This window comes from Chanos chanos, chromosome 13 (assembly GCF_902362185.1).
Source record: "Chanos chanos chromosome 13, fChaCha1.1, whole genome shotgun sequence".
In the NCBI taxonomy this organism is placed as follows: domain Eukaryota; kingdom Metazoa; phylum Chordata; class Actinopteri; order Gonorynchiformes; family Chanidae; genus Chanos; species Chanos chanos.
The window spans coordinates 23,614,903-23,626,266 of NC_044507.1; the positions used below are offsets into that span (position 1 = coordinate 23,614,903).

Sequence of the window (11,364 nt, forward strand, 5' to 3'; positions counted from 1 at the left end):
GTGCTATGATGAGGCCTAAATCCTGACTGATACATTTCATGAAGGTTATTCTTGTGTAGGTATAAGTATAACAGCTGTGCTACAGCCTTTCTAGGATCTTGGAGATAAAGGGGAGGTTTGATATTGGCCTATAGTTGGACAGTGAACAGGAGTCGAGGTTAGATTTTTTAAGCAGGGAATTGATAACTGGTCATTTAAAGGATTTAGGTACATAGCCAGTGCTGAGGGAAGAGCTGATTATTTTTAGAATAGGTTCGATTGCTTCTGGTACTATCTCTTTGAAGAAACATGTAGGTAAGGTGTCTAGTACACAAGTTGATGATTTTGATGAAATTAGTTAGTGAAATTAGTTCAGTCACTCGAAGGGGGGTAAAATGTTCTAATCGCTGATCTGATATAGTTATATTGTTATCTCCAGGGTTAGTTATCAATTTGCTGGCTTTATTCACATCCTTGGTGTACTGGTGGCCTTAAAATATATGTTCATTTGTAATTTAATCAACTGCAAACAGAACAGTGTGGGCCTGTGGTTAAACTACAACCCGTTTCTAACTAAACAGTGGTCCTCTCCTTTAGTTATAGTTTTCTCTTGCTCTTTTGATTTCAATTTTAATTGTAACAGAGGAGTACATTGTCATTTTAAATGTACTGTGTAAGTGGTATTTGAAAACACTTGTTAAAATCTGTTACTAGTTAATGCCAAAATCTCATTGTATTTGAATGGGGGATAGAGGAAATCTTCTCAAATCATTTTTCATTTTTGTGCATTTTCATTGCTTTTGATTTGTCTCTTCCTGTACATACTGATATGTTTCTGTTTCTGAGCCATGTAAGGTATAATAGGGTAACTGACCCTCAGTTTCACAATCCCTCAAAACAATAATAGAGACTTTTTAAACTTATAATAGTATGGGATGTGTCTGTGTGTTTGATTTCACCCTGTGTGAGTTCCAGTTTAACCATTCATATTCATAATCTTGGTGGCATGTCCACCGAGCACCCAAACATTATTACCACCAAAACTGGACTGAACAGGCACAAGCTTGTAAAAAGGACACTGTAAAATGAACAATTTTACATGAATTTCATGGTTTTGTGCAGCTGTTAATAAACTGACTATTCATAGCACTAACAGTCTGCACTTTGCGCTGGTGTTGCCTGAGCCTTCAACATGCACAAAGGAATTCCACAGCCTTGCACTTCCCCATCTTTCCAGCACGCAAAGCTGCAAACCTCAAGCCACTGCACAGAATCTGTGTGAGTGATGTGCTTTCCCACTGAGAATCTTTTCATATTAAAGATCTGTTTCTTCTGATTAATCCATGGTAATCAGATTAATCGTCTTCCTTGTAAATAATTATATGTTTTAAAATTCATTGCCCCACTGAACCAGGTAAATGACTGACGTAAAGTCTGTACTATTGTAGCTTAAATGTAGGCGTTAAACATTACTACTACATAGATATAGAATCTCGAGATTACACGGAACAAATGTTTTTGGGAACTGTTCAGTATGGCAATACAAATCCCACAATTCACCCACACCGTTTAATGGCATAGGTGAACCCACATGGCTCTGGGTGAAGCATTACTTTTTTTTTACGGAACTTGGAGCACGTGAGATGCATGAATTGCTGATCCACCGAAAGTCGAAATCGAGCACTTTTGGGAACATCGCGAATTGACAAGTTGACTTACTTTAAACGAGACAGAAATACGGCGCCTGAGACGAGTAATAACTGGTCGTCCAGTGGACAACAGTAATGGCTAGCGCCCTGCGTTATCACGAAAAAGTTGTAATCGTGACAGGTGGATCCAGAGGTATTGGAAGGGGGATTGTCAGAGTGTTTGGTAAGGCTGTAATATGGTTTCTTCTCGGAAATAATGAATGACAGGGAGAGAAATGAGTGAGACAGGAGATTTAACATATCGTTCATCGTTGCAGTTCAAAACGGAGCCAAAGTTGTCTTCTGTGCCCTAGGTGGTAAGTATCCTGGGCATGTAATAATGTTTCAGTTTTGATAGTTAATTCTAGCATACTTTTTCTTTAACCTGAGATCATTCTTTACAAATAAACGCAGGCATTGTAAGAACGGATTGCACAAACAAATGCCATAGTAAAAGAGTTAACAGCAAAAATATACTTAGATTTCGTTTGTAATCATTTGTTTTGGTCGCAGTGGAGGCTGGCCAGACTTTGGAGACAGAGCTTAATAATGCGGGACCAGGATTGTGCTTGTTCGTGCATTGTGACATCTCAAAAGAGGATGACATTAAAGTACGTACCGGCCATGAAACTTGATGCATAAAGGTATACGCCTTCTATTCCTGACTCAAGAGACACTTTCCCCTCTCTCCGCAGCGGCTAATCACAGTGTGTGTCGAGCGGTTTGGCAGAATAGATTGTTTGGTCAACAATGCAGGATGGCGTAAGTCGGTCTCCCCGCTTTAAACTTTGGGTTGTGCAAACTTTTCTGTGTACATGCAGATCCTGTCTATCTCTTTCTCGCTCTGGTAGGAAGAGTCTGTAAATACCTCTAGGTGGTTACCAACCTAGTACTCAGCGACCCAGATGTCACACATAAATTGGTTGCTAGCACATTTGATTAAACTGCATCATGTGCTAGCGTGTCTGGTTAGGGTTAGAGTTAAGAATATGGAGGTGGTCTCGTGGTCCCCAGGACAGACGTTAAAACTATGTGTTGTTCCTCCATGTGTTACTTCTTTTGCTTGTTTCTGCCTGTATCAACTTCCATGTCTGTCTTAAATGTTGTTTTACACTTCCATGTGTATTTTAGTGTCATTTCCCCTGCTCAGTCTCTCATATACACTCCCCCCTTTTCTATCCTGGGGTGTCTCAGACCCCCCCCATAAGCCCACTGACGAGACTTCTGCACAGGAGTTCAGAGACCTACTCAACCTGAACCTCGTCAGCTACTTCCTTGGGGCAAAGGTAAAAAAAAATATATATATATATATATATATATGTTTTTCTTTCCTTCTACTGCGTATTGGGTTTTCATCATTTGTTTTGAATTTAAATCTCTAGGTTATTGTTTCTCTCTGGTTATATTAAAATGTAATGACAGTGTTTCGGACTTCGTCTGAGCATCAAATATACACAGTATATTGTTGTGTGTATATTTAGGGGTAGAGCCGAATTTTCGGTAAAGCACAAATAGTGGGGTTTAACAAATATTTGTTTCGTACAAATATTTAAAAAAAAAATTTTCGAGAAGGAAAAAAACATGTCAAATAGCTGGAACGTTCCTCATAACGGTGAGCGCGGTGGGTATTTGTGCTCTGCCTACTTGTGCTGACGTGACAGGAAAACAATAGTGTGGAGTGGTGAGCCTCTATTTTATGTTTTCATTAGGCTTTTTCATATCTTAACTGGTTTGCTGAGGTAGTTTATTTTAACTTTACTTGTCTTTTGTTTTCCTGTTGGACCGTCAATATGTGAAGCGGAGTTTGTTTGACCGGGAGGAGGAGATTAGCGTACGTTAGCTCTGGCAGTGTAGTTACTAGCTAGTTCACCTATACACCCTGTGCTCAGTGCGCAGTCCGCCTGTGTGTCACATGGTTGCAGATATCACAATGGAGAAATAGAGCGATATATATATATATACACACACACAATACCAGTCAAAAGTTTGGACACACTCTCCCATTCATTTAAATAAAAAAGTGTGTCCAGACTTTTGAGTGGTGGTACTGTATGTGTGTGTGTGTGAGTATGTATGTATATATGTACAGTTAGGCGCAAAATTATTCATACCCATGCCACATTTGTATTTATAGTGAATTTGAGTACAGTTCATGCAGTAGTTCTCTAGGCAGTTAATAGACAATAACAAGTCATGGCTAAAACCAAAGAGCTTAGTGAGGACCTCCGGTTGCACATTGTGGTTGCTCATGAGGTGGGGAAAGGTTATAAGGCCATATCCAAGTGTTTAAGTACCAGTGGCCACAGTGCAAAGCATAATCAAAAAGTACTAGGAATTCCACACTGTGAAAAGTCTCAAAGGGTGGGGCTAGGAGGCCAACAGTGACCCCTGCACTGGCATGAATGGCAGAGTGAGAGGCCAAGAAGAATCCAAGTATCACCCCCAAGGTCATCCTGATGAACCTGAGCAATTCTGGTACCAACATCTCAGGGCAGACACTCCAGCAGACACTGCACAAGGCTGGTCTCCATGGACACCGACCAAGGAGGACTCCACTTCTCCAAGACAGGCACACAAAGGCTCGTCCAGCCTTTGCAGAAGCTCACCTGGACAAAGAAGAAAGCTTTTGGTCATGCGACAACAGAACTGATGACCAAAAGCTTTTTACTTTTCTGTCTTGGAGAAGTGGAGTCCTTCTTGGTCCTTCTTACTGTCTTTTGTCACTTGTTTATGTCATTTCCAGCCAGATGAATAAAAATTCATATATATATATATATATATATATGTGTGTGTGTATATATATGAATTTTTTTATTTATATGCACACATGTATGCATATTTGTAAGTGTTGTGTATTGTCATAGGTTGTAAATAAGCATATTTACAAATAATAACACTTATGACTTGAACCTGAATTTGACCACAGTATAAAAATGGTTGAGGATTTGCATATTGTCACTACTGGAGGCTGTGGTCCTGTCTGCAGTGAACCTGCTGTCTCTGGTTGTGGCAACATCTCATCATTTGCTGTGATTATATGACGTTGGTGATGCTCTTTCTCCACTCCTGTTGCATGGTCTCAGTACGCCCTGCCTTACCTGCGACAGACAAAGGGGAACATCATTAATGTGTCCAGCCTGGTGGCTTCCATTGGCCAGAAACACGCTGCACCGTATGTCGCAACCAAGGTGAGTTGCGCTGGCATGATCAGTGAAATATTGCATAACCACAGGGAATCTGAACTCTGGGCACTTCTCTGGCCTCTAGTGTGTAAATGGTGCATCCTATGTGAAGGTGTTCAGAACGACAGCCACAGTCACTGAAAAGTTACACAGTAGATGTTGTAAAATAGCCCGTAAGTGCAGGTTGCCGCAAAATCCCATCTCTCTGTGACCTTCATAATGGTAAAAACAAAAACAAAAAAACATGCAGTGCTCTGAAGGCTCATTTAACAGATCTCTATAGTTTTCAAAATAAGGCGAATGACATGCCAAAAAATACCTGGATCATCGATTTCATCTCTATAGCTTCAAGAGAAACAGTAAGCTTTTTCTTGACAAAGTATAAACTTCATCTAATGTTAAAAACAATAATTCTCAGTGACTTTGTATTTTTCTCAGTAGAGTTATTGGTTTGTTTTGAACTCAGTGGTTTATAGAGTATGGCGTTTGGTCTCTCCTGGATTAAGGTGTGATTAAGTTCAGTCAGCCTGCTTTTATAACACTTCAGCAGCTAATCTTTGCTCCACAGTGACAGTCGGCTTCATGCAACACTTGACAGAGATTGTCACCACCCTCTGAGTCAATGGAAAGGGGGCATGTCTACAACCTATGTGTGTATGGTTGCTTTGAAATGTTGTGTTAATTGGTCATACCTGTAATAGTTTTATTTCTCCACTAGGGGGCGATTGTTGCCATGACTAAAGCTATGGCTGTAGACGAGAGTCGCTACCAAGTCAGAGTGAACTGGTTAGTGTCACCACATTCTCAGTCTCACGCTTTCTTTTTCTGTCTGTGGTTCAGCTACCCCAAACATCTCTAACATCTCTAGTTTTTTAATTATCCCTTATGGATCTTTTTTCTTCTGATTTGGTCAAGTTTTCGTAATCTCAGTCTGAAAACTGAGATTACCACACTTTTTTGATCTAGTCCTGCACTCTCTGTAGTAAAGTAACCAGTGAGTCATTGATAATTGCTCGATTTGAACACATGGACAGTCAGTGGATCCTCAGAAACAGGCCAGTGTGAGGACTAGCTGTGTGATTCCTAACAGAGTAAATCAACACAACTGTTCATGCTCACATTCTCACTGGATGTAGCAGGCTGACTCTGAAGTATCCCCTGTAACAGCTATATATGTGAATTTTCCCAGTTCAACGGCCACTCCATTCTGTTCAGGTGAAGTTAATAAGCCTCCAGTTTCATTTTCTGAGTTCTTGAAGCAGAATTAGGCCTAATCAGCAAACCTTTTCATTTCATTTCCTGTTCACCCATCCAACTCATTCACTCTGCTCAATTAGAAGTCTCCCCACCGCTGTACTTGTCACTGTCAGGTACAGCATTACTGTGTGTGCGTGAGTGTGTGCGTGTGCGTGTGTGTGTGCGTGTGCGTGTGTGCGTGCGTGTGAGTGTGTGCGTGAGTGTGTGCGTGCGTGAGTGTGCGTGAGTGTGTGTGCGTGAGTGTGAGTGTGTGTGTGTGTGTGTGTGCGTGTGCGTGTGTGTGTGTGTGTGTGTGTGTGTGTGTGTGTGAGTGTGTGTGTGTGAGTGTGAGTGTGTGTGTGTGTGTGCGTGAGCGTGTGTGTGCGTGAGCGTGTGTGTGCGTGTGTGTGTGTGTGCGTGAGTGTGTGTTTGATCTGTGGACGTGGACAGAGGGAACAGAAACAGCAGATCTGACCTGTGTAACACTTACTTTCTTTTCTTCTTTCTTTTTTTCTTTCTTTTTTTTTGCTCCTGCCCCTCTCCTGTCTTTCACAGCATCTCTCCAAGCAATATAATGACGCCTTTATGGGAGGAACTAGCAGAACACACAGCAGATGCTTCTGGTGCCATTAAAGAGGGAGAGAATGCTCAGGTAAGTGTTCACAGACACACACACACTACATATCCACACTCACTGTTTCACTCTGTAGCCTTTAACCATACACAACACATCCACACTCACTGTTTCACTCTGTAGCCTGAAACCCATCCATTCAACTACTAGTATGTGTACTTTTCATCACTGACAAATAAAAGTTGAATGATAGGGTGAGAGGGAGAACGAGAGAGGAGGAGGGAGAGAAGGAGAGGGACAAATTCTTGTATTACCAAGAGCTTTTTGTAATGGTCAGCGTCCCCGTTTCTAGTTCTCATGTGTAGTGTGATTTTTCTCTGTCATCTGAACAGTTGGTTGGTCGTATGGGCACAGAGACAGAGTGTGGTTTGGCTGCCCTGTTCTTAGCAGCTGATGCAACATTCTGCACAGGGATCGACTTGTTTCTCAGTGGGGGGGCGGAGCTTAACTACAGCCATAAAAGCCAGATTCCTTGATCTGGAATGCGTCCATTACACGGAGGTGATCTGAAATACTGAAGTTCGGATTGGTGTATGTGCAGTAAGGCTTTTCATCTGTTGCTGAGACAACTGGCGATTTTTCTTTCTTTTTCTCTTTTAATGGAGTTACTGAGAAACTAATTACCTTTTGTCAAATCAGTTTTTATTTCCATGTTTCTTGGCAGTTGACACATCATAATTCATTCCAAATTCACAGTTCTTACTGATATTAATGACTCAAAATGAGAATGTCCTCACTTTGCATTTATTTTTACATGTCTTTGCTTTCTAATGTATGTTTAACACTTATTACAAATAAAGAAGATGTTTCTTACATGTTGGGCGAACGTTTTTAAAACATCACTGAGTGGTCCGTTTTGTAATGACAAAATAATAAATAAATAAACGCGAAGCAACACGTTGCACTCAAGCATTATATTTAGTGTTTGAAGGGCATATTTAGGTCTCACGAATTTGACCAGAGAAACACTCAGATACAAGCCGACGACTTACGTGGAACGTAAGAGAATCAAATAACAAGACGACTACCAACTCCCCAAACATTGACCAATCAACGCCGTCCCATTACCTCGTGATGACCCTATTTAACCTTGTTCCGTTTGAGGACGTTTGAACCGCTCGTTTTATCCAATCAGGAGCAAGAGAATCGCCACGCCTACAAAGTCAGTGTTAACCCTTCATGACTGATGTCTATAATGTAATATTACAGTTCCAACACTGTTGTATCGGTATTCAGCAGCTGTTGGTGCTTAATATTACGATATTTATGGCACAAATAGTTGTGTGAGATCTTCATTTTAATCCACATATGGATGCCCCTTTAGTTAACTGAGCATTTGAAGACTTTCCGTAATAGCGTATATAAATCAGCAGAAATTACTGACTCATTCACTTATTTGTGCATCCAAAAACATCGTCACCGGTACGGTTATCCAATCCGGAACGACGAGGGATTATGTTTCAGGCATTTGCTTGCAGTCGGACGATGTTTCCCTATTACTACGTAGCGGAAATGGCTGGGCTGAGGACGGTGAGTTCAAAGAACACTCAAATCATCTCAAGCATTATCTCATAGACTCTCTGTGTCAATACTTAACAGCGTTAGGTAAATATGCATGTCTCGTTTGGATAAAGGTGCGATGACCTTTGGCTATTCGTTTAAACTCTGTACTCTGTACACCAGTGGTACGTGGTTCCTCACTGTCTAGGCGGCAGCGCGACATGGAGGAAATCAACTTTTACGCGGATAGATAGCCCTACGTTTTCGCTTGACATATATGTCAATAAGCAAACTGAATCAGTCATGTCAAAAATAGGTGTCGTTCTTGTATCTTTGAAGTTTCGCGTACTTGTGCCCATTAAAGATCGCGTGCTGTAGCTATGTGTCTGAGTGCACAGATTTAGATATGCAGTAAAGTTAGGCGATAGCCGTTAAATGCGTGTAACTGAGAAAGATGTTATTCGCCGTGCTGGGATCAAAGTAATATTGCAGTAGTTCTGCGACGAGATCGGGACTCTAGGATACTTTCTTTTGCTTTTTTAGCAGGGAAACAAATGGTCAAACTAGCTGCGGATCCATCGGTCCTTTTGGTCTGGGCAGCCTTTGTAGATCTAGATTAATAAAAGTAACCCCCCCAAAGGCTCAGCTGTTCCTCACACATGCAAACACACAAAGAAGGACCGAAAGGTACAGTATTAACGGCCCGCGTGAGAGCTAGCAAAGGAGAGCTGCTAACGACATACAGTACGTGTCACCTTGGCAGCCCAAACTCAAACTCGAAATCTCGTGTTACATCAGTCTGAGTCCTGCACCTCTTGGATGTATTTAACCTCTTGGTTTGATTGCCATACAGACCTTCTATAAAACATTGATATGGGTATTGCACGTATCTTTTGAATTATTTTTCCTTGTAATACATTTCAGAGTTTTTACTCAAAACAGGCCTACATTTCACAGTTTTTTCCCCTTATTTTTTGTCCACCAGGCTCTTCATGGACGATTCATTCAAGTTCTGCCCCTTTCACGGGGGTCATTGCGACTCGCCAGCTCCAGTTCCTCTTTCAAGGTACTCTTCAGTGTTAAAGGAACAAACCGATACACAACCTCTCCATTCATTTCGCCTGTGTAATTATACCTGAACGTTGCTAGTAACTGAGACGCGAAAATATTTGTTGTTCTGTCTTGCGGAAAGCTGCAGCAGGCTAACTTTATGGCGCTATGGTATAGGCTGCCATGTGTCCTGTTTGATGAGTGTACAAAAGCCACAGTTCAGAACTTTCCTCAGTTTGCTCTGTATTTTTCAGGTTCAGGAGAAAAATGAAAAGGAAATGGTGATTAATAATATTTTGATAGCAGACAAGGTCTGTGTATGCCTGGCCAAGGTGAACTGATCAGTCAGGATACGAATTTTAAACTGGAAGTCTGTGAACAAAATGGCTTTAAAACAGCAAAAGTTGTTACACAGTGGTGCTTCAAGGAGACCACTGTCAGCAGTTTTGTTGGAAGTACCAGTAATGTTTTTAACAATAGTTTTAGTATGTGTTTGCTTGTAGGTGCTGTTTACAGGATGTGTGGTGTGAAAGACAACACTACTGACCCAGGCCTTGTGGATTCTAATCATAGTTGACTGCACTAGTTCTACACTGTAAGACAAGAATAGATTAAAAAAACTGCCTTTGTGATTGAAGTGTTGATAAATTTGTTTCATACTGAATGCGCTCAAGGCTGTGTGTATTTTGGAGTGTGGATATTGTGGTGTCTTTTGGAGTTTGGTATATTTGTGTGTGTGAACTTTGGCAGGACGAATACCGTTGAGAGTTATTTATTTCATGACCTGGACATGGTGATGGGTGTGGAATTTTGTGTTGTGTGTAAGGTGCGTTTTCTGCACGTAAGATGTGTTTTCTGCACGTAAGATGTGTTTTCTGTGTGTAAGGTGTGTTTTCTATGTGTAAGGTGTGTTTTCTGTGTGTAAGGTGTGTTTTCTGTGTGTAAGATGTGTTTTCTGTGTGTAAGGTGCGTTTTCTGCACGTAAGATTAAGATGTGTTTTCTATGTGTAAGGTGTGTTTTCTATGTGTAAGGTGTGTTTTCTATGTGTAAGGTGTGTTTTCTGTGTGTAAGGTGTGTTTTCTGTGTGTAAGGTGTGTTTTCTATGTGTAAGGTGTGTTTTCTGTGTGTAAGATGTGTTTTCTGTGTGTAAGATGTGTTTTCTGTGTGTAAGGTGTGTTTTCTGTGTGTAAGGTGTGTTTTCTATGTGTAAGGTGTGTTTTCTGTGTGTAAGGTGTGTTTTCTGTGTGTAAGGTGTGTTTTCTGTGTGTAAGGTGTTTGTTGAAGGATGTGCATTGCTTGTAAGAGCACAGTGACAGTTTGTATTTTGTCATAAGTTATTGATTCACATGAAAGATCTAACTCAACCAGGAATGATTTGAATACATCGTTTGCTTTTACCAGAGGCAGTTCTGTGACGGCCGCCTTCCAAATCCGGTTCTTGTTGGTGAATTTGCCCGTCTCACCCGCTGTGTTGTGATGTGTTATGATTCATAAAACTGCACACACCTGATCACTGCACATGTTCAGTCAAACTCAGGGGGAAAATCAAACCCAGACAGTGAGGTAGAACTATTCATGTAAATTAAGAAATGAGGATTTTTTTATTAATTCAGATTACAGCAGCCATTAGCATGATGAGTATAAGCCTTTTATATAAAGTGTTTTTTTACTTTCTTCTTTTTAACTATGTTAAGTTTAGGCTTACTTTTTATTTGTGTGTTGCACTGAGGTAAACTGAAGACAAACACCCTTAATCAGTAATTTCTCTCAGCTGTTTTGGCCTTGACTTGTCTCAAAGCTGCCACTTCCTGTTGGAGTGCTGGAGGATGTTCTTCAGTGATTTATCACTTTCCAGTGTGACTCCAAAGCTTTCCAGTGTGACTCCAAAGCTTTCCAGTGTGACTCCAAAGCTTTCCAGTGTGACTCCAAAGCTTTCCAGTGTGACTCCAAAGCTTTCCAGTGTGACTCCAAAGCTTTCCAGTGTGACTCCAAAGCTTTCCAGTGTGACTCCAAAGCTTTCCGTCGTGAAAATGTACACATGAAATCAGCCTGCCTCACTTTTATTTTTATCTTCACACATTTTCACCACAATAC

The 11,364-nt window shown here is 41.0% G+C and overlaps 2 protein-coding genes across 5 annotated transcripts in view; both read left to right on the forward strand.

Moving 5' to 3' along the window:
- Nucleotides 1–1,557: 1,557 nt before the first annotated feature.
- On the forward strand, nt 1,558–7,534 carry hsd17b14 (hydroxysteroid (17-beta) dehydrogenase 14). Its single transcript, XM_030789821.1, has 9 exons — nt 1,558–1,851; nt 1,946–1,984; nt 2,181–2,278; nt 2,363–2,429; nt 2,862–2,953; nt 4,751–4,855; nt 5,568–5,635; nt 6,641–6,737; nt 7,052–7,534. Exons 1-9 carry the CDS (start codon nt 1,764–1,766, stop codon nt 7,193–7,195), a joined length of 798 nt encoding a protein of 265 aa, XP_030645681.1. The 5' UTR covers nt 1,558–1,763; the 3' UTR covers nt 7,196–7,534.
- Nucleotides 7,535–8,231: 697 nt separating this feature from the next.
- bcat2 (branched chain amino-acid transaminase 2, mitochondrial) overlaps nt 8,232–11,364 on the forward strand; it is a 16,146-nt gene continuing 13,013 nt past the window's right edge. The window contains exons 1-2 of one of the 4 annotated variants that reach the window (XM_030789639.1): nt 8,232–8,249; nt 9,205–9,285. In XM_030789639.1, the coding sequence (XP_030645499.1) occupies nt 8,232–8,249; nt 9,205–9,285 (99 nt within the window). Of the gene's footprint in view, nt 8,250–8,269; nt 9,097–9,204; nt 9,286–11,364 lie in introns of those variants that run through there. The other 3 variants (XM_030789640.1, XM_030789641.1, XM_030789642.1) reach the window with 3 other exon arrangements.